Here is a 23,194-nt window from a genome sequence, read left to right as displayed (position 1 = left end):
TGTTCTCACTCATAGGCGGGTGTTGAACAATGAGAACACATGGACACAGGGAGGGGAGCGCTACACACTGGGGTCAGTTGGGGGGACATAGGGGAGGGACGGTGGGGCGTGGGGAGCTGGGGAGAGATAGCAAGGTGAGAGATGCCAGATGTAGGTGATGGGGAGGAAGGCAGCAAATCACACTGCCACATGTGTACCTATGCAACAATTTTGCATGTTCTTCACATGTACCCCAAAACCTAAAATGCAATAAAATAAATGGGGAAAAAATAAATAAATAAAATGATAATGAGGTATTATAACATAAAAAAGAATGCTCTGTACTATGTTTATAACCTCTATATAAATATATTTTTAAATGTCAATAATTGAAAAATACATAACCAAATGTTCTACATACTTGTACAGTCTTCAAGATTATCATAGTTGATTATGACTGATATATAGTTAATTCCAACAAGATAGGACCCATGTACAATGTATCACCACTCTATCTCCAATGCCTGTAATGTTTCCTGGAATATACAAGGTATTCAATAAATGCTACCGACCAAAAAAATCAACACAAAAATTATCAAGTAGGTGAATCTGAAATAAATAAGCTAACTGCAAAAAAAAAGATTTGGGTGGGGACACAGAGCCAAACCCTATCAATGGGTATTCCCTTTTCTCTGCATCCTTGCCAGCATTCATTATCTTTCATCTTTTTAATAATAGTGACTTTAGGCCATACTGCCCAAAGAAATTTATAGATTCAATGTTATTCCTATCAAACTATCAACAGCATTCTTAACAGAACTAGAAGAAACTATTTTACAATTCATATGGAATCAAAACAGAATCTGAATAGCCAAGGCAATCCTAAGCAACAGAACAAAGTTGGAGGCATCATGTTATCCAACTTCAAACTTTACTACGTGGCTACAGTGATCAAAACAGCATGGTACTGGTACAAAAACAGACAGACACATAGACCAATAGAACAGAATAGAGGTTCCAGAAATAATGTGCACACTAACAACCATCTAATCTTCAACAAAGCTAACAAAAACAAGCAATGGGAAAAGGACTTCCTACTCAATACATAGTGCTGGGATAACTGGCTAGCCATATGCAGAAGACTGAAACTGGAACCCTTCCTTATACCATATATAAAAATCAACTCAAGATGTATTAAACACTTAAATGTAAAACCCCAAACCATAAAAACACTGGAATATAACCTAGGAATACCACTCTGGATAGGAACTGGCAAAGACATGACAAGACATCCAAAGCAATCGCAACAAAAGAAAAAGTGACAAATGAGTTCCAGTTAACCTGAGGACCCTATGTAGAACAACAACAACAAAAAAAACTATCAACAGGGTGAATAAATAACCTATAGAATGGGAGAAGATATTTGCAAACTATGCATCTGATGAAGGTCTAATATCCAGTATCTATAAGAAACTTTAACAAATTTACAAGAAAAAAATATTAAAAAGTGGGCAAAGAACATAAACAGACACTTCTCAAAAGAAGATTTTCATCCATGCAGCCAACGAGCATAAGTAAAAAAGCTCAATGTCACTGATTGTTAGAGAAATGCAAATCAAAACCACATGAGATATCATCTCACACCAGTCAGAATGGCAACAGTTGAAAAGTCAAAAAATAACAGATGCTACAAGCTACAGAGAAAAAGGGACATTTCTACACTGCTGGTGGGAATCCAAATTACTGCAACCACTATGAAAGACAATGTGTCAATTCCTCAAAGAAATAAAACAGAACTATCATTCGACTCAACAATCCAATTACTGAGTATATACCCAAGAGAATATAAATTTTTCTAACATGAAGACACATGTATGTGTATGTTCACTGCAGCACTATTCACAATAGCAAAGACATCAAATCAGCCTAAATGCCCATCAACAGTAGACTGGATAAAGAAAGTGTGGTACACATGCACCATGAAATACTAGGTAGCCATCAAAAAAAATGATATCATGCCCTTTGCAGGAACAATTGATGGAGCTAGAGGCCATTATCCTTAGCAAACTAACACAATAACAGAAAACCAAATACCACATGCTCCCACTTATAAGTGGAAGCTAAATAATGAGAACAAATTGACCTTAAAAGGGGAACAACAGACACTGGGCCCTACTTGAGGAAGGTGGGAGGAAAGAGAGGATTAGAGAAAAATAATTACTGGGTACTGTGCTTAGTACCTGGGTAATGAACTAATAGGTACACAAAATCCCCATGACATGAGTTTACCTATATAACAAACCTGCACATGTACCCGTGAACCTAAAATAAAAGTTAAAAAGACAATAGCCATTTTAATTGGGATGAGATCATATCTCATAGCAAAACCTGTGAGATACAGTGAAAGAAGTACTAAAAAGAAAGTTTATACTTATAAGTGCCTATATCAAAAAACTAAAAAAATTTCAAATCACCAACCTAATGATGCCTCTTAAAGAACTAGAAAAGAGCAAGCCAAACCCAAAATTAGTAGAATAATAAAAATCAGAGCAGAAATAAATACAATAGAAATAAAAGATACAAAAGATAAATAAAAAAGTTGGTTTCCTGAAAAGATAAACAAAATCAGAAAACCTTTAGCCAGACCAAGAAAAAGAGAAGACCCAATTAAATAAAATTAGAGATGAAAAAGGAGACATTACAAACCAATACCTCAGAAATTCGGAGAATCATTATAGGCTACTATGATAAATTATATGCCAAAAAATTAGTAATTCTAGCAGAAATTGATAAATTCCTAGACACATGCAACCTATCAAGATTGAACCATGAAGAAATCTAAAATCAGAACAGACCAATACAAGTAATGAGAAGCTGTAAGTAAAATGTCTGCCAGCAAAGAAAACTCTGAGATCCAATGACATCGCTGTGGACTTTTACCAATAATTTAAAGAAGAACTAATACCAGTTCTACTCAAGCTATCTTGAAAATAGAGGAGCAGGGAATATTTCCAAACTCATTCTATGTGGCCAGTATTGCCCTGATACCAAAAACAATGACTCATCAAAAGAAAGAAAACTACAGGCCAATATCTCTGGTGAATATTGATATAAAAGTCCTCAACAAAATGCTAGCAAACCAAATTCAACAACACATTAAAAATATCATTTATTATTACTAAAAGGGATTTATCCCAGGGATGCAAGGATGATTCAACACACACAAATCAATCAATGTGATACATCCTATCAACAGAATGAAGGGGAAAATCTATATGATCATTTCAATTGATGCTGAAAACACATTTGATATAATTCTACATTCCTTCATGATAAAACTCTCAAAAAAACTGAGGATAGAAGGAACACACTCAACACAATAAAAGCCATATACGACAGACTGACAGTTAGTATCACACTGAATAAGGAAAAAGCAAAAGCCTTTCCTCTAAGAACTGGAACATGATAAAGGATGCCCGCTTTCAACACTGTGCCAGAAGTCCTATCTAGCACAATCAGACTACAGAAAGAAATAAAGGGCATCCAAATTGGAAAGAAAGAAATCAAATTATCCTTGTTTACAGATGATATGATCTTATATTTGGAAACACCTAAAGACTCCACCCAAGACCTATTAAAACTGATAAATTCAGTAAAGTTCCAAGATACGATATCAACACACAAAAATCTGTAGCACTCCTATATGCCAACAGCAAACAATCTGAAAAAGAAATTAAAAAGTAGTCCCATTTACAATAACTGCAAATAAAATTAAATACATAGGAATTAACTTGACCAAAGAAGTAAAAGATCTCTACAATAAAAATAAAACGTTGATGAAAGTAATAGAAGAGAATACAAAAAAAATGGAAATATCTTCCACATCCATGGATTGGAAGAATTAATGAGGTTAAAATGTTCACAGTACCCAAAGCAATCTACAGATTCAATGCAATCCCTACCAAAATACCAGTGACATTCTTCACAGAAACAAACAAAAAAATCCTAAAATTTATGTGGAATCACTAAAGACCCCAATTAGCCAAAGCTATCCTGAGCAAAAAGAACAAAACTAGAGGAATTATATTACCTGATTTCAAATTATACTTACTACAGAGATACAGTAGCCAAAACAGCATGGTGCTGACATAAAAACAGACACATAGACAAATGGAATAGAAGAGAGAACCTAGATATAACTCTATCCATCTACAGTGAACTCATTTTCAACAAAAGTGCCTTAATATACGTTGAGGAAAGGACAGTCTCTTCAATAAATAATGCCAGGAAAACTGAATATCCATATGCGGAAGAATAAAACTAGAACCCTATCTTTCAACAAATACAAGAATCAAATCAACATGAATTATAGACTTAAAACTAAGACCTTGGACTATGAAACTACTAAAAGAAAACATGGGGAAAACTCTCCAGGACATTGGACTGGGCAAAGATTTCTGGAATAATACCCCATAAGCACAGGCAACCAAAGCAAAAATGGACACATAGGATCACATCAAGTTCAAAAGCTTTTGCAAAGCAAAGAAAACAATCAAAAAATGAAGAGACAACCCACAAAACGGGAGAAAATATTTGCAAACCATCCGACAAGAGCTTAATAACCAGAATATAGGCCAGGTGCGGTGGCTCAAGCCTGTAATACCAGCACTTTGGGAGGCTGAGGCGGGCGGATCACAAGATCAAGAGATCGAGATCATCCTGGCCAACATGGGGAAACCTCGTCTATACTAAAAATACAAAAATTAGCTGGGCACGATGGCGTGCGCCTGTAGTCCCAGCTACTTGGGAGGCTGAGGCAGGAGAATTGCTTGAACCCAGGAGGCAGAGGTTGCAGTGAGCCGAGATTATGTCACTGCACTCCAGCTTGGCACCTGGTGACAGAGTGAGACTCTGTCTCAAAATAAATAAATAAATAACCAGAATATATAAGGAGTTCAATATCTCAACAGCAAAAAGTCTAATAATTCAATTAAAATGAGCAAAAGATCTGAATGGACATTTCTCAAAATAAGACATACAAATGGCAAACAGACATAGGAAAAGGTGCTCAACATCAATGATTATCAGAGAAATGCAAATCAAAGCTACAATGAGATATCATCTCACCTCATTAAAATAACATTTTTTTCCCCAAAAGATAGACAACAATAAATGCTAGCGAGGATGTGGAGAAAAAAGAATCATCATACACTATTAGTGGGAATGTAAATTAGTACAACCACCATGATGAACAGTTTGGAAGTTCCTCAATAAGCTAAAAATAGAACTATCATATGATCCAACAATCCAACTGCTAGATATATACCCCAAAGAAAGGAAATTAGTATATCAAAGAGGTATCTGTACTCCCATATTTATTGCTACACTATTCACAGTAACCAAGACCCTGAAGCAACCTAAGTATCCAGATGAACAGATTAATGGATAAAGAAACTGCGGTACATGTACACAGTGGGGTACTATTCAGCCATCGAAAAAGAATGAGATCCTGTCATTTGCACCATGGCTGGAACTAGAGGTCATTATGTGAAGTAAAATAAGCCAGGCACAGAAAGGCAAACTTTGAATGTTCTCACTTATTTGTGGGAGCTAAAAACTTAAACAATTGAACTCATAGAGAGTAGAGTAATGGTTACCAGGGGCCAAGATGGGTAGTGGGTGGGAATGAGTGAGTGCCGATGGTAAACAGGGACAAAATCATAGAATCAGTAAGATCCAGATTTGATAGCACTACAGGATGACGGTAGTCCACAATTTATTATACATTTTAAAATAAATAAAAATGTATAATTGCATTGGAACACAAAGAAAGGGTAAATGTCTGAGGTGATGAATACCTTATTTTCCCTGATTACAATTCATTGTATTCCTGTATCAAAATATGTACCCCATAAATACACACACCTAATATGTACCCACAAAAATTAAAATTAAAAAAAAAAAAGAAAAACCATCAGCTTGTGAACTTATGATTTGCATAAATTTATGTATCTTTACTGGCTTCCAGATCAGAGCACAACCAAGACTTACTATAGCTACTAAAAGAATGTGTAAGTCAAAAGGTGCATCCCTGGTTGGCTGTTCAGGGATGGAAGCAAACACTGGCAATTCCCTTCTGAATACCGGACTTACTTTTAGCCTCATGCTCTTACTGGGAAAAATGTAGATAGAGATATGTTAAGTGTAAGTTAGCTCTTCCCCACCCCATCACCTGGCTCCTATGCCACCAAAGCCAATTATTTTTCCCTCTATACCAACCTAGATCTAGAAATCAGACTTAGCTTCAGGTTTGTTCTATCCTACATATGTACACACACACACACACATACTCCTTTCATACTCACCAGATGTGAGGCTTAGAACTTCCGCAGGCATCGTGGAAACTTCAGAATAAGAATGAATGAGAATAAGAATGAGGATTTCAGTAAAACGGCAATCTCTTGCATCTTCTTTCTCTGACACACTGATATAAACCCTTCCATTATGTAGTCCCTACCTGTACGCTTTCCTGCCTACTGGCTCATTCCTTCTGGATGTCCCTCCCCACTCTACCCACTAGGAACCAAAACTATCATTCTCTTATATTCTGTTCTATCAAGCCTCAGGAAGTTCTGAGACGCCAAGAATCGGAATTGGGAAGGAAGGTTACAGTAGAGGTGACATGATATATGTCTTTGAGTCCTTAGCATGGCATTCAAGGGTCCTCATAATCTTACTCTTGCTAACCTCATTAAAATCATTGCCCTACACCTTTCCCATTCACATTTAACACATGTATTTGTAGCTCCCCTTCACCCACACACCATTCTATTTCCAATCTTTGAGCCACTGCTCATACATTTCTTTTGTCTGAATTACCCCCACATCCCTTAAACCATCTGCTTATCCATTTACACATAAATGAAGTGCCACCTCTTCCAGAAAGTCTTTCTTTACCATAACATTTACAACACTCTAATAAAATTATCTCTTTATGTGTTTGTCTCTCCCAGTAGATTGCAACAGCTTGCAGGGCAGAGCTATTTCTCTGATTTTCCTCTCTAAGCCTCACTCTACTGTAGATGTTTAATAAATATCTGCTTACTGTACAGTGTCAATGAAATAGAATAGAAGGGGCAACCATTTTGAGGGAAAGGAACAAGGGGAGTAGAGTATGTGTGATCTAGAATCACACATACCTGGATTTGAATCTCTGCTGCCAACTTCACAGCAGAGGGGCTTGACCAAGCTCATATGTCCTCCTCCATGTAGTGAATTGACTCATGGTGCACTTATGAGTAAGTAAGTGGGAGAGAGAAACACATGACTCCAGGGTCAGATTGCCTGGTTCACTTCAGCTTCGCTACTAACTTCTAGTGTGACCATAAGAAATTTTCTGACCCTCTCTGTACCTCAGTTCTCTCATTTGAAAAATAAGCTCCATAATAATTCATCTCTCTTAGAGCGTCTGGAAGAATTAAATTGAGATGAAACTGGTCACAACTACATAGGCATCAAGAGAAGGGGGGAAAAAAGAAAGAAGAAGAAAAAAAATTGGGATGAAACCTGATAGAATAGCACTATACAAACGTTAGACGGTCATTAAAGTTAGCAATTATTATTACAGAAAATAGGGATAATACTACTTATTTCAAAGGTGCTACAAGAATATATAGTGGATGAGTAAATGATAGTTGTTACAATTAATTGTATACATCAAATAAAGAACATTTATGTATTTTTACAAAGAAACTAAGTAGAGTGTAGCTGAGGTAGGAAAAATAAATTCTGAGAATTAAAATATCATTCTAAAACTCTATTTAAAACAAAAACCTCAGGCTGGACATGGTGGCTCACACCTGTAATCCCTCCTCTGGGAGGCCAAGGCACGCAGATCACCTGAGGTCAGGAGTTCAAGACCAGCCTGGCCAACATGGCGAAACCATCTCTCTGCTAAAAGTACAAAAAGTAGCCCAGCATGCTGGGTGGTTCCTGTAATCCCAGCTACTTGGGAGGCTGACACACGAGCATCACTTGAATCCAGAAGGTGGAGGTTGCAATGAGCCAAGATGGCACCACTGCACTCCAGCCTGGGTGACAGAGTAAGACTCTGCCTCAAAAAAAAAAAAAAAAAAAAAAACTAACAAAAAAAGGGAAAATTAAATAAACAAAAAAAAAAAAAAAAAAAAAAAAATCTCGCCCAATCCTGGTGAATTTTCAGCTTCACTAAAGAGAAAAAAAAAAACAAAAGGGGATTTAACATTATACACTAACACACGTAGTGTTATGTCAGTGTTATGAAAATGACATAGGCTTTGGAGTCAGATAAGACAAACGTGCACTCCAATCCTGGTCCTATCACTTAAGTCATTGTTTCCAATAAAGTGTCAGTATTTGGGATCTTTCCTTGGAAGATGTCTTCCAATAAGTTACTTCACTGTATTCAGCAATTATTTTTTTTTTTAACAATTCCAAGGCAAGCAGTGCCTGGAACTGGTGGCTGAGATTAAAAACTAATGACATTGTCACTAAGAGTGAGCTCAAGGTAATGCAAACCGCATGAGACACTGGGACCAGACAGATCTGGGGTTGAAAATGGTTTCCACCTCTGTCTTGCTGTGAGACCTTGGGCAAGTTACATAACCTCTCTGGCTCTCAGACAACTCTTCTGTAAATTGGGATAATAACAGTATCTACTTCGCAATCACATCCTCTGAGAGGAGCCTATGCTAATCCTACCCACCTACCTCTGGCTGTGGTTAAAGGGTCTTAGTCTGTGTTCCTAGAGCCCACTGTTCTTGTTATTTTACAGATGAAAGGCATAGATGTCATTATGGGTTACATTGAAAGAACAAAGAATGTGAACCCAAAGATTAGTGGAATTGTCAAAAACAGATGAGTCCTACACTCACAATGAGACAGCTCTCTCAAGTTTCCTGTTTCTTCTTTGACCATTCATCCCCAGTCCATCTCAGTCTGCAGCTTTTCTCTTTGTGTCTCAATATGCATTCTCCTTATACTCCTAAAAGACTTCTAATTCTTCACTTTAAGCCCTTTCATGTAATTTTTCTGTGTGTATGGTTACCACACAAGACTGTGAGACGCTTGAGGAAAAGGATGAAGTTATGTTGGCTTTTATCCATCCAGCAACTAGAACACTTCCTGAATCTTGGCATAAAAACTAAAAATAAATCCAATGAAAACTGAAAACTTATTGAAAAAAAAATTTAGAAATATGTATATATATTATATATATACACACATATATATAATATATCCAGTTCCTTTCTGCTGTGTTATTTCAAATAAATTCTTGCATTTACTCTCTGCTGTATTTAGGATATATTATTCCCTTTTTTAAAGTATAAGATTACTGGGAACCAGAGAACTTCGGAGCCATTTCCATGGTTACAGGGCCGGTATGTAACAGAATGAGCTGGAAACTCTGGGTATGTAATGTCAGTACACACAAGGACGACAGCATAGGCAATCTCCAGGTATGGTGGACAATGTAAAAATCTCTCTTGGAAAAGGAGCTGCAAATATATTTTACCAACATGTTATACCAGTAAAGCTCTCATTTTAAAACAAAGGGAAGGGTCTCGTAGAGTCATTTTCAACAAGTGGCCAATTTTGGTAATACAAACAAAGCAGCAGCCCAGTAAGTTCTTAGAACCGGAAACTCCCCTCCCCCGCAAACACCCACCTGAGCCGCCCACGCTGCAGGGCCACGATTGGGCCGGATTTACGTTCAGGGCTGAGGATGCCATGGGCAGAGTAGGAAAGAGAACCGCCACCCAACCATGCAGCAAAGAGCAACCCAGGGATCGTTCCTCCGCTTGCTCCTCTCCCCGACCCGTGCCATACCTTCTGCGCAGCCACCTCGGTCACCTGGCGCCAGGGGCGCTCCGCAGCCTGCTGTCCAAGCCGGGGTCAGGAAGCTAGCGGTAGCAAAGAGCACCACCGAAAAGAAGCTGGCAGGCTAGCGAGGCCGGCTCCAAAGACCCACAGCTGTACGCGCCGCTCCGAACTCGCGGGCCCGCGGCGTCCACCAATAAGATGAACCTGGGCGCGCAGTGTCTGAGGCTTAGCGGCTAGGGCGCCGCCAAGGTCCTGCTGGACGCCGTCTGGTAGCTGGGCCTCGTTTATTGTACCTGGGACTGCCGCTGAGGCGCGGTTCAATTTGAAGTCTGAGCCCCTACAGGCCCGTGAATCCTGGATTACAACTGCAGTTTGTGCCAGAAGTAGCAGCACCTACACTCCACTTAGCAACCTCCGGCTTCACGCTCCTCCAGGGCACAGAAAGCATGAAAGCATTATCACCGACCCAACACACACCGGCGCTGAAGTTTCCGCAGGAGGTGTGGGTTGAAGAGTTGCCACACAGCTGTCTCTGACGCCAGGTGTACGGCGTCACCCCTCACTGCCTGGACAAGGGAACATTTTCCTAAAGGTAAAGCCCATGAACATGTAGAGGACCCCTTACTGTCATGCTAGTCCACATTCAGCCCGAAGCTATTCAGGAAATTTACCATTTAAGTGACTTCTTAGATCGGTCTTTCAGAGTAATGGCTTACCCTGCAACCTCAATTCTCCGATAAGTTTTTTATTTAAGCCATTGATTCAGTTTGTTCAGCTTTTTCTTGTTAGAAGAAGGAGGTGGGGTGACAATTTCCAGCTTCTTTACAATGAAAGAGCTGAAACCAAAAGTCTCACTTGTGACCATTTTGCAATATACTACAATCAGTATAAGCCCTGTGATTTAGAAATATGGTAAATGCCTGAGAAACAGAAAAAAAAAGTTGAAAGAAGTTTTCTCAGGGAGCCAGAGCAGAAGTGGGGGCGAATATGGATTTAGAATCAAATGATTTCTGGTTTCATTAAAGGCTACTATTATTCTTTAAGAACTTTTAAGGTCATGTATGTATGTTATTTTGAGAAAATTAAAGAATAAGTGATGCATTTTATGTAGAAATAATCTGTAGAAATTCTACATAGAAAAATACATAGAAATATCAAGCTTAATTTCAAGATTAAATAAATGCTCAAAAATACATACAATTCCTAAAACAGTTATTACCACTTACTGTTAATGTTAGTTGTGACTGTTTGTAAATTAACATGCACATTTTACTTTTGATCCAGATGTTACTGTTTGAACATTAATTGGCTTAAGTAATAATTTTTAAATTGCACTTCGCAAAATTTAGAGGAAACAATGCAAGGGAAGGGACTATATTCCCAGTTCCCAGATGAAGACACTAAAGCTCAAAAGATTAGGTAAATTGCTGAAACTCAGACACTAAGTGGTGGAACTGGTAGTCTCACAAATCCATCTGATGTTATGTATACCTTCTCCCTCTACACATTTTTGAATAGCTATGCCTTTATCAGAAAAATGGTGTTACTGTTCCACTAGGATTGGGAACCAAAATTACTGATAAAAGCACAAGGAGAGTTGAATACAATCTTTCAATTCTTTTGAGGAATCACAGATCCCTAAGCCAACAAAAAAGTGATTTAGAGTCTAGAAGCAAAGACAGAAATCTTCCAAATTTGTTTAATGAAGGAAGTCTAAACTCTGATTCCAAAACCTGGCAGAGATAGTCCACCACACACAAAGAAAGATGTGGATCTCTCTCACTTATTAACTTACATTTAATTTTTAATTAATAAAGTTTAAGTCCATAAAATTCAACTGTATATACAAATCTATCACATCCTGGTAGTTTCCTAGTCATGAGAACATGGTGTAATACTAGGAAATATTTTAATTAACCCATTATAAGTCAAAGGAGAAAAAATCCTATCATCTGAGGTACTGAACAAAGAACTCAATAAATTCAATCAAACTGATGCACTCTGCAGTCATTCTAAGTTCTTGCCTACTAAAATCCTCAGCTACTACACATCCACAATCCCTTCTATGAAACTGTTGGGACCAAATGGTTCCCATACATACATAATATTCACGTCAAGGCCTGTAGTAATATTGTGGAATCTAATGCAATGATAGTTTTGCAGTGAAACATACCAATATTCACTCCAAGATCTAAAAATTACAAATATCGTCTCATCAGTTCAAATCAGGTTTTATGGACAAATTAGTCAGGAAAAGTATGTTTTTCAAAGCACTTTGGACGTTAGACTTGCCCATAAGGGATTGTGAGTCAGTCATATTTCTGTCAACTCTTCTTGCCTTTCATACAATTTTTTTCTTTCTGTTATCTTTTTTATCATTTAAATACAACATTTAAATAGAATATTGTGTAAATCATATAGGATAACAAATTGATGATGTTTTACAAAGTGAACCCTTGCATGTAATAACAGTGAGACCAAAATATAGAACATTACTGGCACCCCAGAAACCTGTGTTATGTCCATACCTAGTCATTACCCCTGAAAGTCAAGCACTGTTCTGACCTATGTCACTATAGAATAGTTTTGCCCGCTTTTTTTACTTTACACACACAGAATTATAAATTATGTACATTTTATGCCTGGTTTCTTTTGCTCAATATGAATGCTTTTGAGATCTGTACATTTTGTTGCATGTAGGGAAATTTGCTTGTTTCATTCCTGAATAGTATTCCATTGTATGAATATACCACCATTTATTCATTCAACTGTTGATATATATTTAGATTGTTTCTAGTTTGTGACTATTTCCAATAATGCCACCGCGAACATCCTTATCATGTCTTTTGGAATACAGGTTTATGTATCTCTGTTGGATATATACTTGTGCAGTAAGCAGAATTATAAGATGATCTCCAATGACTCCTGTCTTGGTATAATCTCTTTCCATTGGGTGTGGGTAGAACCTGTAAATATTTTGAGATCTCACTTTTATGATTATATTACTTCATATGGCAAAAAGGATCTTACAGATGTAATTAAGGTCACAAATCAATTGCCCTTAAAGTGGGTGAGCAAGACCTACCTAATTAGGTGAACACTTACAAGGGCCCAGGTTTTTGCTGAGAGATTTGAAACATGAGAGAGCATTTGGAGGGGCCACATGACAAGGAACTGCAGGTGTCCTCTAGGTGATGAGTTGCTGCCCCCTATTGACAGCCAGCAAACCAGTGGAGGGGCCTCAGTCCTACAGCTACAGGGCACTGGACTCAGCTGGCAACATAGATGGGTCTGCAAGGGCTTCTTCCCCAGAGACTCCAGAAAGGAACACAGGAAGTCCAAGAGCATCTCATCCTGTGAGATCTTGAGCGGGGAAAGCAGTCACACAGTGCACAGAACTCTGACCTACACAACTGTGAGCTAATAAATGAGTGTTGGTGCAAGCTGCTAAGGCTGTAGCAATGTGTTTCACACCAATAGAAACCACTATAGATTTTGATATCTGGATGTGAGGTGTAGTCACTGTAAATGCCTTAAAATGTGGATGTGGCTTTGGAACGGGAAAGCAAGCAAAGGGTGGAGGAATTTTGAGATGCATGGTAGGGAAAGCCTAAATTGCCTTGGACAGCTGTTAGTAGAAGTCAGCTGGATATCCAAACTGTTTTGGGACTCCTCTTTTCTGCCTTCCATCCCCTTCCATATAAAACAGAATGTTTATAGATGTTATCCTATGCCCGTCCCATTATTGTATGTGGTGGTGTTGGGGGAAGATAACTTGTCACTTTAGTGCTGATGGTCCGAAGTTGGAGAGGGATTTTTGCCCTAGGAGTTTTACTGGATAGGATCATACCCAGGAATCTCATCTGTTAATGATTCAGATGATGAGATTCAGATGAGCTTTGGAATTGAGCTGATGCTGTAATACAAAGAAATTTGGAGACTGTGGGATGGATTTGATGTATTTTGTATGTGGGAAAGACTGGATCACTGAGAGCCAGAGGGCAGGCTGAGGCAGGCAGAATTCTAAGATGGCCTCTAATGATCTCTGATCTACATGAACTTCTTCTGTTGAGTGTAAGAATGGCCTGTGAATATGATGAGATACCACTCCCTTGATTATGTTACACTATATGGGGAAAGATCTTGCAGATGAATTATGCTCCCAAATCAGTGAACCTCAAAATAAGGAGGTTGGCCGGTGTGGGCCAGACCTAAGTAAGTGAGCCCTTAAGACGGCCTGAACCCTTCCTGGAAGATTAGAAGTGTGAGGAGGAATATGTAGAGCTCTATGTGGCAAAGAACTGCATGAGGCCTCTAGCAGCTAAAAATGGAACTGAAATCTGCCAGTTACCTGAATGAGTTTGGAAATATATTCCTCCTCAGTCCCCAGAAAGAAACACAGACTGACTGACAGATAGCACAGGCTGATTTCACTCTGTGAGACCTGAACAGAGTACCAAGCCATACCATGCATGGCACTGTAAACCTGTAGAACTGGGAGCTTAAATAAATGCACAATGTTTAAATAAAAAAATAAAGCCATTAAATTTGTGATGATTGGTTATGCAGGTACAGAAAAGTAACACAGATGGAATTGCTGGGTTATAGAAAATGCATAAATTCAGCTTTAATAGGTACTGCCAAGCAGTTTTCCAAGGGTACTAATTTACACTCCTACTGGCAGTTAGAGTTTCAGTTCCTTTATACCCTCCCCAGCTCCTCATATTGATAGTCATTCTGGCTATTCTGATAGATGTTTGCTGATGTCGTCTTGCGATTTTAACTTACATATCCATGGTGACTTATTTTGGGCAGTCTTTTATTTGTCAGTTTAATATCCTATTTTGTGAAGTACCTGTTGAAATATTGTGCCAGTGTTGAATTGCATTTACTTTTATTCTTTATTCTGTACATGAAACGTTTTCTGAATGTGTGCGTGCATGAGTGTTTAGCTGTAGTTAATATTTTCCTTTATCATTAGCGGTTTTTCTGTTGTTTCAGATATAATTTACCCCAAGGTCATCTAGATATGCTTATATATTATTTTATAGAAGCTATATCTTCTGGAATTGATTTTTGTGTATGGCATAAGTTGGGAGCCAAAGTTATTTTTGCTACATGGCTGTATATCCAATTTGTCCAGTTCCACTTACTTAAATGATTAACTTTCTCCCTGAGCACTGTATTGGTATCTTTGTTGTAAATGAGGTGACCATACTTGTGTGTCTGTTTGTGGACTCTTTTCTTGTCCTATTGGTCTATTTATCTATTTACCTAAACATATATATACTTATTCCTGCATAACAAAATATTCTTGTACACAAATCATATTAATTATTATGGCTTTTCTGACTGAAAGTTCTTCAAATTTCTTCTTCTGGATGGCTTTGGCTGTTCTTAGATCTTTGATATCCATACATATTTTAGAATCAGTTTGTTGATTTCCATTTTCAAACAATCTGTTGAGATTTTGATTTGCATTGCATTGAATACATAGATTATTTGGATGAGAATTTTCTCTGATTTAATTTTCATAAAATTAGACTAATCTACAAACATGACATATCTCTGATTAATGTAGGGCTTCTTTATTTAAGAAATGTCATGTTGATTTCTGGACAAATGTCTTATGAATTTTTTATTAGATTTGTTCCTAGGTATTTGATATTTTCTGATGCTATAGGAAATGGCATTTTTAAAATTTTATAATTTTTACTGCTAATATGTGGAAATACAATTCCATTGTGTAATATTGACCTTATGTCCAGTGATTATACCAAATCATTTATTAATTCTAATATTTGAGATATATTCTTTAATTTTTTAATATAAAAAACATGTTGTATCTTTTATTTTTTGAAGAGCTGAGAAACCTTTCCCCGCAAACCCTAAAACACAAGCATCCATATCTTATTTACTGCAAGTGGGAAATGCCTATTACCAAACCAGTCACCAGAGTGGTAGGGAGATTACTATGACCTGGTTAGTTAACCACACTACTCTTTATATATCAGCTATACTGTGTTATAAATCAGTTTTTCTTTATTTTAAACAAATACATAAATATTTAGAAATTAATGATTGTATTAGAAATTTGAACATCTCTGATAGATTATTGTGGAATATTTCTCCATCTAAATGAGCTGAAATTACAGACCTTAAATTTTGTAAATTCTTAGCAATCATGCCAGGCCTGGTGGCTCATGCCGGTAATCCCAGAACTTTGGGAGGCCAAGGCAGTCAGATCACTTGAGCTCAGGAGTTCATTTCTGAGTTATCTAAATCTGTACTGCAGGGTTTGCCAAACTTCACACAATTGGCATTTTGGACCACATAATTCTGTGTTGTTGGAGGCTCGCCTGTGCATTGAAGGGGTTGAGCAGCATCCCTGATGCCTGTATACTAAACGCCAGTAGAACTCCTCCTCCTAATTATGGTACTCTTCAGACATTTTCAAATTTCCCCTGGGGGGAAAGTGCCCCTGGCTGAGAACAACAACTGTACTATGATGAACAAAATTTTAATAACTAGGTAAATGTAAAAATAGATAGATGTAAATAGTACATACAGTGCATCATGGTTTTCTTTTTTTTAATCTCATAGCCATTTTCCTATGGCATTAAAAACTTTTCAAAAACATCCTGTAAAATCTATATAAGTTTATTCTATAGGCATCTAGCATCCTACTGGAAATTGAGGTTGTTGCAGATTTTTAAAAATAACGGTTGCTATAATAATCACCTTTGAGCATATAACGCTGTGAACATATATGAGTATTTTTTTTTTAGAATTCATGCCTGGAGAGGAATTATGAATTTCATTTAAACTTTTTATATGTGTCATCATATTATCAAATTTTCATCTTGGAAGGTGCTATGAATTTATAATTCTATCTGGTAAAGCTTGTTTTCTTACAATAGCTTAAAACCTGATTAAATGTAATTGTTTTCAGGAATATAATAGCTGTATATTCTTAGAACAAGAGTGATATATGCTCATTGAAATCTTTCAGAAGATGAAGTATGACAAGAATGAAAAATCACCCTTTCAGATTTTTTTAATGAGCACATAGATACATATATACTTTTAAATGGAACAGAGGCAAAAAGAAAGGAGAGAGTATTGAAGACAATAGAGTTAAAAAGAGGGGCTTCTTTACAGTTTGAGATCTTAGAAGATAGCAAAAAAAAAAAAAAAAGAAGACACATATATATATATATATATATATATATATATATTCTTTTAAAGAGAGCAAGGGTAGATGGGGAACATTTTAATTATTACTAAGTCAGGGACCATGACTAAGGCCCACAGAGATTCAAGAAAGGAGGAAAACTCTCAGTAAACTGAAATGATTCCCAAGAGGAAAATCGGATCTGTAAAAGTAGTGAAAGTTGAACTACAGAACAAAGGAAATAGCCATAAGTGGGGCTGATACCCCAAAATTACTAGGACTATACATGGAATAGTGGTTAACATGGTCATAACAGAATCACTGATTCTCACCATCTTCCCGATCTTTCCAACTGAACAAGTTTTCCCTGTTTTGGTAAGTGGCACCACCATCCGTAAAAATATAGGATTCATCATTTACTGCTGTCCTTCTCTCATGATTTCACAGCCATTCAAGTTTCAGTTGAAGTCCCAGACATCAAGGAACACAGATAATCCATTCCCACTATCTACTGTCTGAATTCTAGCTGTACAAAATCCCTGGGAATGATAAAATGGATGTTGTTTCACGACACTGAATTGTGGAATAATGATGAGCAGACATTCTGTTCATTTTTCTTCTTCACTTACATCCATCCTGTATTTTATCAAGATTTCAGTTTCCATATTCCATTCTTATTCAATTCCCATTTCATTCTTTATAAACTGTATTCTGTATTTCATTCCAAATCTCATTCTATTCTTTTCTGGTATTTAAAAATCTATGCTGCATATTTCATAGTTCAATTATTCTAGACCATTGCACACTTTGTTCCATTCTATATTCCTTCCAATTTTGATTTCCTTTTTTTAAATATTTTATTTCATATTGTACTTCATTCCTTTTCTCATATATTTTTCTTTTATTCCATATGACATTAGATATTTGTTTCCATTTGCTGTTCATTCCATTTTCCCATTAAATTTCCAATATTCCATTCCACATCCTGTTCAAACCCATGTTCTACTCCCCATTTTATTCCAGTTTCCATTGCAGTCTCCATTTCATCCCATCCTATATACCATTTCAAATCCATTTTCCATCCTACAGTATTTAACACTCCAAATACCATTCCATTCTGTTTTTGAGTTGCATTTCAGCCCAATTGTTCACCAATTCCATTAAATATCCGATTTTATTCTGCTAAAAATATTATAACAGTGACATTCAGGAGACTGGTTTGCCAATATTTTAAATCAAAGAATAACAAATGTGGCTGGGCACGATGGCTCATGCCTGTAATCCCAGCATTGGGAGGCCAAGGTGGGCGGATCACCTGAGGTCAGGAGTTTGAGAGCAGCCTGGCCAACATGATGAAACCCTGCCTCTGCTAAAAATACAAAAACATTAGCCAGGAATGGTGGCATGCGCCTGTAGTCCCAGCTAATCCAGAGGCTGAAGCAGGAGAATTACTTGAACCTGGGAGGCGGAGGTTGCAGTGATCCAAGATCGCGCCACTGCACTCCAGCCTGGGAGACAGAGCCAGACCCCATATCAAAAATAAATAAATAGATAAATAAATAAATAAAATAAGTACAAATATGCATAGACTTGTACCAAGAATTTTCTCTTCTGGGAATTTATCTACAATGACACATTTAAGGATATGAACAATTTTTAACGAGATAGACGTATCTCACAATGATGTAAGATGCTGGAAACTACACAAATGGTGGCCAATATGGGAATGTTTGAAAATGTAAGCCTCTATATATGGAGTATTTTGTGATTTAAAGTGGTCTTGTAGAAATTTGTTTACTGACATAGAAAGTGTACTTTCTGGAACCCAAAGCTGGTTACAACACAGTACTGATGGAGACACTATTCCATTTCATACAATAAACAATTTTTAAAAACTATGAAATATATATGTATGGCCTTTCTACCAACATCTAAGTAAAAATTTCCAGCATTTGTCCATTGGTGCGTGAGGACTTGGGAACAGTTTTCCTACATTTGCTTTTCTGTTTTGAGGACTGAACATGTCCCCTTTTGTAATAAATAATGACTAAAAATTAGTATCCAAATATTAAACTCAAAGTCTGTACATCACGGCATATTTATATTAATAGGAACTAGAGACCACGCCAAATAAATTAATGTGTGTTCATTAGCAGATTACTACACAGCCCCTACAAATATTTAAGGACGGTATTACCCTTAACCTTAGGCAATCCCAAACAGTGCCTCAGGGGACAAGGCAGGGAGAAGCATCTGACTGTTAAGTTCTAAATCCCCCTCTGGTGTGTGGGACCTGAGGGAAGCCGCCGTGCTGAACATCCAGAGCCAAGACGGTGTGGGCCCCTCCCTCTTCTCGCCTTCAGGCCTCTGTGAAACCCTGAAACCCACCAGACCCCACTTAGGGTCATCTAGATGCCTGGAGGAGTTCCAGAGTGATCCCTCGGGCGTCATCCATGAGCCCATTGTCCTGACCGGGTGCGAGGAGGGACACCTGGCTAGGAGATAAAACCTGCCGGCCAATGTGGCATTTCTTTCAAATGACCATTTAAGCCTCAGCCACGATTTGGAGTGACTCAAATCATTCACGTATCACACACACACACACACACACACACACACACGTCTTAGGGGACCCGTGTGAGGAGAGGAGATTCACACTATTGACCCAGCGGCCAGGGTCGAAGGATCGATCCCCGAGGGCTGGAGCACACACACCGGGTTGAATACAGGTGCCTGGCTCCGGGTTGCAAGGCTCGGAGTTGGATGGCTCTGGGGAAGAGAGAAGAGTCATGTGACATTTAGCTCACCATTCAGAGGCAAGCACTGGCCGGGCTCCACCCACCTTCTTGCTATACCAGCTCGCACTCTCCTCCGGCAGCAGTAGCAGCCGCGCTCGTCGCTCTCTGAGGGAGAACTTGGCATTACGGTCACCCAGTCCAACATGGAGACGGAGCAGAAGCACCAGCGGGACAAGGTGCCGGGAATACCAAACAAGGAAGCCGCCCCTGCCTCCGGGGATGCCTGCAGGACCGGGAATCAAGATCCTGCTGCCTCCATTCCCACGGTCTCCAGCGACGCGTCTCCCTCGGGCTGCGCCGCCCTGAGCAGCAGCAGAGCCGGTTCTGCCGCTGCCGCCATTTTCATTGCCGATGAGAACCCGGGGCTGCCCATCATGGCTCCTGTTTCGGCGGAAAGGCATTCTGACCTCCAGGCCTGCTGCAGTCTTCACGAAGACCTTGGATGTGAGGTGCCTGAGGGGGGCAGCCAGGCTGCTGTGGGGCCACCCCCGAAGGCCACTGGCCACGCCGAGCACCCAGCCGGGACCAAGAGCCCTTGGAACAACCGTCGTAGGAAGCAGCCCTGCCGAGACCAGGGTGCCTGGGCTCAGAAGCCTCCAGGGCGTTGTCTGTTTCCTAGGCTTTTGCCGCCGTCTTCTCCAGGGTCCCAGCCCAGCAGCCGTCGCCGTTCCCAGGCTTCTACGTCAAGTCAGGCAACCCAGCCAGGCCCTGCACTCCTCAGCTATGCCTCTGCTGCAGGGCCTGTTTTCCGACGTTTCATCGCCCTGCCAGGCCTTCCTTTTCCACCATTTGCCATTCATCTAGATCCTGCTCGTCTAAGCCCTGAATCTGCGCCAGACCCCGCTCGTCTAAGCCCTGAATCTGCGCCAGACCCCGCTCATCTAAGCCCTGAATCTGCGCCAGACCCCGCTCGCGGAGGCCGTGCATCTGCGCCAGGCCCCGCTCGCCGAGGCCGTGCATCTGCGCCAGGCCCCGCTCGCCGAGGCCGTGCATCTGCGCCAGGCCCGGCTCGCGGAGGCCGTGCATCTGCGCCAGGCGCCGCTTCGCGAGGCCGTGCATCTGCGCCAGGCGCCGCTTCGCGAGGCCGTGCATCTGCGCCAGGCGCCGCTTCGCGAGGCCGTGCATCTGCGCCAGGCGCCGCTTCGCGAGGCCGTGCATCTGCGCCAGGCGCCGCTCGCCGAGGCCGTGCATCTGCGCCAGGCCCCGCTTCGCGAGGCCGTGCATCTGCGCCAGGCGCCGCTTCGCGAGGCCGTGCATCTGCGCCAGGCGCCGCTCGCCGAGGCCGTGCATCTGCGCCAGGCCCGGCTCCGCGAGGCCGTGCATCTGCGCCAGGCCCGGCTCCGCGAGGCCGTGCATCTACGCCAGGCCCTGATCACCGCAGCCACGCTTTCCGCAGAGTTGCTTCCGGGTCAGGCCCTGCCCTCCGAGGCCGCACATCCGGGCCAAGCCCTCCGCGCCAATGCCGTGGCCATCCGCCAGGCCGTGCCCTTCGCAGCCACACAGCAAGGTCAACCCCTGCTCGTCGCAGCACCAGCATGACGCCAGGCACTGGCCTCCGGAGCCGTTCCACCCAGCGAAGATCAGTCCTTCTCAGCCGCCGTTCTCTATCTGGGCCAGCTGATGAGAATCCTTCCTGTGGGGCTGGCTTACGAAGGCTTGCCTTTCAGAGCAGCTCAGGCCTTCCTGATCCTGAGGTGCCAAGCAGTCCTTCCCCACCTGTTTGGCATGCAGTCCGTATGCGTGCCTCCTCACCCTCACCCCCTGGGAGGTACTTCATTCCCATCCCTCAGCAGTGGGATGAGAGTTCCTCCTCCTCCTCCTCCTCCTCAAGTAGGTCTCCTGGCACAAGTCCTTCCTCCTCCCCAACTAAGATTTCTGGGCAGAGTTCCTCTTCCTCTTCCCCTGAGTTTTTGGGCCTGAGATCTATCTCCACTCCTAGCCCTGCTAGCCTTAGGCGTGCCTTGATGCCTGAGCTTTATGCTCCAAGCCCTGTCCCTCCAGAAGAGCAGGCAGAAATAGAGAGCACAGCTCATCCCCCACCACTACCTGAGCTGTGACCTTCTGTGAGCATCCTCTAAGACTCACAGAAGGAATCAGCATCTACTTACTTTGTGAATGGGCTGCCTGCCCTGTAGTTACCTGCGAGGTCTCCCAAAGTTCTAGCTGTTAACCAACATTCTGCTTAGTTTTGAAGCCTCCCCTCCCCATGACTCCACCACCTAGCACTTAACCTGCTGTTGGCCTTTGATTCTGGCCCACCTTCTTCCTCAAGAGTTTGCTTTTGCCCTTGAGCTGAGACTTCTGTTTTCCAAGTTGCTTTCTGTTATGAACTGTTTTAATTAGTAAAGTGTTGATTTTGTTTTAAAAATGTAGAGGTGTGTTTTTTTATTGCGGTTCAAAAAATCGTTAATCCTATATCCTATTTAGAGGATTAAAGAAAATTGTTAACATACTAGCTTATCCTTTGGGTAAGAGAAGAGATAAAATACTGCTCTAGCAATAATTTATTCCCACTGATTGAAATGGGGATATGTGCAGAAAGTTCTTTCTTAGGCTCTATATACCCTCTTAGCAGAGGTGATTAGCAACTTGGGGAAGAAAAGAGGGCAGGGTTTAACCCAAGGTGATTGGAGAAAAGGAGGGGTGATGGAGACATCCAGGGTCAGGAAAGAAGCAGGGCATGATGAAGTGTGGGGTGAGAGGGAGGGGAAGATAACCCAGATGGAAGTAGGGAAGCTGGGAGGAAGATCCAGGATCAGGAAAATGGGGAACCGCAGGAGTCAGGAGCTTGAGAGGGGAATGTCTCAGTTTCTAAAGGAAAAAAAAAGTGTATGTGTGGGAAATGGGCTTCTGAGGTCTTTGCAGGTGGGGAGAATGTGGAAAGGTGATTCAGGGCTAATAACTGTTGGGAAAATGATCAGACATTTAGTGAAAATATGTGTTAATCTGTAATCTTAGTGTAACAAAAATAATTGTAACTGAGTTTGAGCAGATATATGAGTGTGTGTGTGTGTGTCGACATTTGGAGAGAAATACATGGGCATACACCATGCTCTGAACAAGGTGTATATCTGGTTCTTTAATAACTGGTGATATGGTCTTCTATATTCTACAAGTTCCACATTGACCATATAACTACTTTTGTAATTAAACTCAGCTATTTTTCAAAAATTTAAGCTGTAGGAGCATAATAGAGATCACAGTAAAAGAATAGAGTGAAAAAAAAGCAAACCAGCAAAAGAAACTCCCTTTCACTCCCTTCTCATATTTTTCCTCTCCTTTGCTATTCTGGTATGTGAACAGTACAGGCATAGACCTGACTAAAAAGTGCCCTAGTCACAATTTGGAGGGTCCTGTTCAGGTCCTGCTCATGCTTTATTCA

The 23,194-nt window shown here is 40.3% G+C and overlaps 1 protein-coding gene and 1 long non-coding RNA gene across 2 annotated transcripts in view; one reads left to right on the top strand and one right to left on the bottom strand.

Annotated features, from left to right (window-relative positions):
- The window catches only part of LOC108297787, a 61,155-nt gene extending 50,850 nt beyond the window's left edge, over window positions 1-10,305 (bottom strand). The window contains exons 1-2 of the long non-coding RNA XR_001822325.2: window positions 9,847-10,305; window positions 6,345-6,383 (exon numbers count right to left, since the gene is read on the bottom strand). This is a non-coding gene — a long non-coding RNA (uncharacterized LOC108297787). The remainder of the gene's footprint in view (window positions 1-6,344; window positions 6,384-9,846) is intronic.
- An 8,399-nt stretch (window positions 10,306-18,704) lies between these two features.
- EZHIP (EZH inhibitory protein) lies at window positions 18,705-21,869 on the top strand. Its single transcript, XM_037735572.1, has 4 exons — window positions 18,705-18,752; window positions 19,899-20,658; window positions 20,731-20,913; window positions 21,292-21,869. The coding sequence occupies exons 1-4, from the start codon at window positions 18,705-18,707 to the stop codon at window positions 21,867-21,869; spliced, it is 1,569 nt and encodes a 522-aa protein (XP_037591500.1).
- The last annotated feature ends 1,325 nt before the right edge of the window (window positions 21,870-23,194 follow it).

Source organism: Cebus imitator, unplaced genomic scaffold, assembly GCF_001604975.1.
Source record: "Cebus imitator isolate Cc_AM_T3 unplaced genomic scaffold, Cebus_imitator-1.0 Scaffold844, whole genome shotgun sequence".
In the NCBI taxonomy this organism is placed as follows: Eukaryota; Metazoa; Chordata; class Mammalia; order Primates; family Cebidae; genus Cebus; species Cebus imitator.
This window is presented reverse-complemented; position numbering and strand designations above follow the sequence as displayed.